We start from the raw sequence: 6,000 nt of genomic DNA on the forward strand, positions 1-6,000 counted from the left end.
AAAGAACATTTCAAGATCTACACAGAACTACAACACTGGCAATGATAGTGTTATAGCCACACACTTATAAGGAAGGCCATTTAATATGATGACCATTCAATTTCATGCACCAACCACTAATGTAAAAGATCAAGAAATTGAATGCATTTACCAAATTCTACAGTCTGAACGTGGTCAAACATGCAACCAAAGCACTGGTAATCACCAGCAACTGGAATATAAAAGTAGAAAATAGAGAATTCAGATAGAAAATTTGGCCACAGTAATAGACATGACACTAGAAATCACATGACAGAATTATGCAAGACTAACAATTTATTCATTGCAAATATGTTTTTGTCAACAACAGCGATTCTGACTATTTTCTGTGGATGCAGACAGAGAAAGTACACAGGTATAAACCTGACTACAACTATGTATAAACCTGACTACAACTATGGAAGGAGACGATGGAGAAGCAGTCTTATCAATCAGAACAAGGCCAAGGGCCATCTCCAGAACATAACACCAATCGCTGATATGTAGGTACAAGTTGCATTAAGAAAGAAAATTAGAAAGGAGAAAATAAAAACAAGTTCATTTGAGCCAAAATGGGACTTTGAGTACATATCACCTACATTCAAAGACAATTTAAAGAACAGATATGATGCTCTGAACAGTAATGACCAAAGAGCAGATGAGTTGACTTCAAAGGCTCTAAAAAAAGCTCTAATGTGAGAGGAAAATACCAATCGCAAAAAGAAGGTCAGAAGAGACTCTGAAACTTGCATTTGAATACAGAGAAGCTAAAAGTGAAAGGATTAAATGATGAGAGAGCTGAACACAAGATTTTAAAAGGCAGTTTAAGATGGCAAGGTGTTAACTCATAAATACACTAATGACATGACATACTAGAAATAGATGATACAGAATGTATATAGAATATATATCATACCATATATATATTATAAATATCTGAAATTAGAAAACCAAAAGAGAAGAACACACTCAGCATTTCTCAAGTTGAAAGAACTGAAGGAATTATTTCAGTCCTGAGTTTGCAAGAGTGGAGAATCCCATGGACAAACTATTGAATGATGCAGGAAACATCAAAGAAGACGAAGGTAATACAGAGTCACTGCGCTCACCGAAGAGGAAGTGCCTCACCTAAAATGATAACCTCTCCAGGGGAAGCCCACCTCTGATGAAGAGTTCACGTCTGGGAGAAAGCCCAGGCCATTTGCATCAACCAAGAATAAAGGGCCATCTCAGCCTCACAGCTCCCTTTGGGTGTGTCCGATGACTGCTGTAGCTATGTCACATTTCAACTTTCTCCCGCCCTCATTCGTTTGCAGGTATTGTTACATCCTGAGCCTGTTTTCCAGGGAATCTGACCCAAGATGCCTCCTATTTGTTTGATCCTCTACAAACTCTTCTCAACAGGGCAGCCAGAGAAATCCCATCAAAAGAGCAGAGCCAATCAGGTTACTCCTTTACAAAAAAACAAAACCACACACACACACACACACACACACACACACCCCCTCTTCCATTTCATTCAGAGCTAAGTAAAAATGCTATATCTTCACATAATCTGTCCCACCCTCTTTCCTCTCTGGTTCTATTTCTTTTTTACTCTCCCTCTCCCACTCTGCTCCAGCTTGGTGGTCCCTGACCTCATCAGGTTCACCCTAACCTCAGGACTTTTGCATGTGCTGTTGAAGGAATGAATATCCTCTAGATACTCACATGGCATAATCTCCTATCCCCTTCAAATTTATACTCAGATGGCCCCTTCTCGGCAAGGCCTCCAGGAGCGTTCTTATCTACAGTTCGATGCCCCCACCCCACCTTGCGCAGTGCTTGTCCTATCGTTGAAAGCCTTCGATGCCCCCACCCCACCTTGCGCAGTGCTTGTCCTATCGTTGAAAGCCTTCCTCTCTTTAGCATCAACTGCTATTAACGGAGTAAAATCTGTATGATCTGGAACTGCCTCCCTCTCTTGCACCAGGCTTCGCAGGTTTCCCAGCTTGGTCGGAGGCAGTCTTGGGAGTTTTCTGTTGCACATTAAATGGAAAATATTTCCGTTTCCTTTTATCCATACACAGGTCCCCGCTTTTGCAGGATTTACCTGATATGCTTTACTTATTTCCCCCTAGAGAATACAGGTTCCATGAGGGCAGAGTTTTTATTTTGTTCATTGACATACATCCACAGCCTAGTCTAGTGCCTGGTACATAGCAGGAACATTTGGCCAAATGAGATTTTGGACAGAAAACATTTTGTTTAGTTCATACAGCTCCAATTTTCATTTACCATGAAAGCTCACTTAATTTAAGGGTCATAAAGCCATAAACAGCATACCTGGGCCACAGTGTCTATTATCCTCCCCTTGATTTCAACAGCCTCAAGAGGAACAACATTCCCACCGTGGTCCTGAAGCCCGGCTTTGACATTGCTGAAAGGTTGGGTGTCTGGTAGCTGGTAATCTGTTTATTAAAAATGTTAGTGTTAGCTTTTTGCTCCATCCCTGCATGGCCATTCTTGTTATCTTAATTTTCATTCTTTCTCCTTCCTTTCATATTATGTTTTATGACAAGTAGAAAAACAGCATTTTATAAGTTTTAATAATAGCAAATTCTGAAAAAAGTTAATCCAATTATTCAACTAGCTGTAAGCAAATCAATCCTGATTTACAGTAAGCTAAGGCTAAGTCTGCAGTCAGAGACCTCTGCAAACTACTGGGGAGCAATGATGTTAGTTTGAGGACTAAGGTGTGCCTGAATCAGCCCATGGCTTTTTTCTCTTCCTATGCGGAGAGCTGGGCATTGAATAAGGATGACAGACAAAAAATTGATGCCTTTGAACTGTGGTGCTGGAGAAGAGTACTGAACATTCCACGGACTGCCAAAAGAACAGGTATGACATGGAGAAGGCACAGCCGGGGTGTTCCTTGGAGGCTCTGTCTCGCCGTCTTTGGACATGTTGCTAGGAGAGGCTATTCCTTGGAAAAGGACATCATCCTTGGAAAGGTAGGGGACAATGCAGGAGAAAGGACATGCCTGGAAAGGTGGGGGGACATCACAGGAGAGGAAGACCCTTAACCAGGTGGTTTGACACAGTGACTTCAGCAATGGACTTGAGTGTGTCGGGGATTGTGAGGTTGGCACCTGCTAGGACAGGGTTCAGAGCTATTGTCCATAGGGTTGCTATGAGTCATACTTGACAGTGCTTCATAATAACAAGGTTAGACAGCACGTTTTCATGGTTGATTCTTTGGGAAGAGATAGCTGGGCCTTTCAGTTAGCAGCCAAGTAAATGAACCATGGTGCCACCCAGGGATGCCACTCAAGTATGCTATCAAGATAAAAAGGGGATGACAGAGAAAAACAGGGCAACATTTTCAAAAGACACTTCTACTGTTTAAATATAGAGAGTTTGGGAGTCTTCTTGAGCACGCAGAATCATGCTATTATTTGAAAGATACAAAATTAAACATACACATAAATAGAAATACATGTTGCTGTTAGGTGCCGCCAAGTTGGCTCTGACTCCTGGGGACCCTTTGTCAGCCAGAGTTCTATTCTGTCCAATTCTGTGCCATCCTCATCTCTGACATATATGTGTCCACTGTTCCTGCCACTTGTTGCAGGTGTCTACACAAATGAATCTTAAGTTCAAATCTAGATATCTATAATCCCTCACTTATATTAGTCACTATTACCTGTCTTGCCATAAGACATTTTTGCAAATCACAAGAAACTACATAAACATTGAATTTAAGAATGATCACCTCTGATTTCTGTAAATGTTCATTAAAATTAATAAAGTTTAAAAAATTAAAAAAAAAAGAATGATCACCTCTGACTCCTAATACAGCATACTGGAGAGAGAATTTCTATGGATTCTGCTAGGTGGTTCAGAGATGCAAATTAGCTAACTGCATCAGTACAAAATGTCTTGCCACACGCTTAACTTAGTGACTCCCTGAGAAAAATGTGGAGTCAGCTTGAATATATATGGACTCATGCGTGCTGATAAGTAAATGTTACCCCTGTTAAAAATATTAATCCATTTTTCTAATCCTACAATTATAATCTATAATCCTATACTCTGATATTATAATACTTTGAGTTTACAATTTTTCCCTTTCTGAGAAGTTACCATCCTTGCATACATCTGTACAAACAATCATACAGAAACCATGGATTAAAGAATCGGTGTTTCTTCATGAATTCCTGTGAAGTAGGTATTTTACCATTTCCATTACCATTTCCATCTCAAAGAAATTGATGCTCACAAAGATTATGTGATTTGTTCAAGATTATACACGCTTGGTTGTGGCAAGATGAATGCTTAAATCATATATGCTCTATTGTTTTAGCTTCTCTGGAACACTCAGTCTATGACAGTATTGTTATAATTGTCCACAGGGTTTTAGGATTAGCTATCCCGAGGGGGACAAGTTCAGTGAACTGTGGTGTCCTAATAAAGTAATATATAATTTTGAGATCACTTGAACTCTCTCACTTATCTTGACTTTTAGACACACAGAATAAAAAGGAGGTATTTAAACACAGACATTGTTACCAACCATGATGATAAAGCCCAATGGATATCTGATTTTGAGAGATGGCAAAGAATATGGCCTTACCCTCCTCCCTCGGGAAACCTGGAAACTCAGGCGTGTTCTCCTCTAATTCTGTATCACCAGGAGGATGAAAGGCTTTTTGCTGATCTCCAGAGATGCAAAACTTAACAATATATTTCATTTTAATCTGATTGGTTTTATAGACGACAAATTCATCATCCTAGGCCAAAGAAAAATCAGCAGTGGGTTAAAGAAAAAAAAGACAACCTTTGTTGGCTGGTGTTCATATAAAATAATTCCAGGCTTGCTGATTTAGAAAAGTGGATTCCGACAGTCAATACATACAATTACATACACTTATGGATCTCTAGATATTAACAAAAAGAGCAGAAAGTTAACATTCTTTGTCTAGCTCTCTTTTTTCCTCCCTTTCTATTTTTTCCCCTTATTGTGTACTATTGAATCGGATCCAACTGGCACAGGAGGACACTGCCCCTCCTTCTCCAGTGGAGCATCTGGTGGATTTGAACCACATGCCTTTAGGATTGCAGCACAGCTTCTTGCCACTAGGCCACCAGAGCTCCCTCTTTGCTTCTTAATGAAGTTACCTCAAAGTCCGACACGACAGTTGCTGTTCGGGAGACTCCATGGACACTGTCATAACCTTGTGGGGCTTCCGTTAATGAAAAGTCTCTCTCATACAAATCCTTACACTTCCCCAGGGCCACATCACAAATGACCATGAGCCTAGTGCCATCTGTCTCACCGGGATGTGAGTACTTAATGCTTGTGCTGTAGGGAAGCAAATAAAACAAATGATTTCTGTTATGCAGTTTTTATAAATTTGTTTTATTATTATTTTGTGTGTGTGTGTGTGTACTGTCAAATCAGATCTGATTGGTACAGGAGGAGATTGTCCCTCCTTCTCCAGCAGAGCATCTGGTGGATTTCAACTGCTCACCTCTGGATTTCTGTTATATAGTTTTACGAGTCCATATAGAATATATAGCCCTAAAGAACCTCCTGATAGAACATTCCAAATGTTGCTGGTTTTGAAACTGATCTAAATATTCCATTCAGAACTATAGTATTTCTTTTTTTCTTTTTTAAATATGGATTTTATTTTTTTATATTAATTTTAACAAAAGGTTACAGAGACTTTGAATTTCCATTAATTCATTGTTGCATTTTTCTCCCTATGCACCCCTCCCCCCCAGTTAGCTCTTCTCTTTGAAAAGTAAAAGAAAAAATTCTTTCATTGTTATACAGTCTCTCCCCCCAGTCCACTCCACTATGAAGCCTTTGTTCTGGAATCATGTCATGACAATAATACCTAATCCTGCTAGGAAAACAAACAGATTTGTCCTGGAAAGTGTTAAACCGGGTGGCTCCTTGGAGGTAAGGATTCTGAGGCTCCGTCTAACATACTT

The 6,000-nt window shown here is 39.8% G+C and overlaps 1 protein-coding gene across 1 annotated transcript in view; it reads right to left on the reverse strand.

Moving 5' to 3' along the window:
- Positions 1-6,000, reverse strand: part of LOC102857855 (poly [ADP-ribose] polymerase 4-like) — an 80,261-nt gene that overhangs the window by 42,677 nt on the left and 31,584 nt on the right. Inside the window, exons 12-14 of the mRNA XM_006879618.1 lie at positions 5,179-5,362; positions 4,634-4,790; positions 2,344-2,468 (exon numbers count right to left, since the gene is read on the reverse strand). Of these exons, the coding sequence (XP_006879680.1) occupies positions 2,344-2,468; positions 4,634-4,790; positions 5,179-5,362 (466 nt within the window). The remainder of the gene's footprint in view (positions 1-2,343; positions 2,469-4,633; positions 4,791-5,178; positions 5,363-6,000) is intronic.

Source organism: Elephantulus edwardii, unplaced genomic scaffold (genome assembly GCF_000299155.1).
Source record: "Elephantulus edwardii isolate Elephantulus edwardi_28Jun2011 unplaced genomic scaffold, EleEdw1.0 scaffold00004, whole genome shotgun sequence".
NCBI classification, from domain to species: domain Eukaryota; kingdom Metazoa; phylum Chordata; class Mammalia; order Macroscelidea; family Macroscelididae; genus Elephantulus; species Elephantulus edwardii.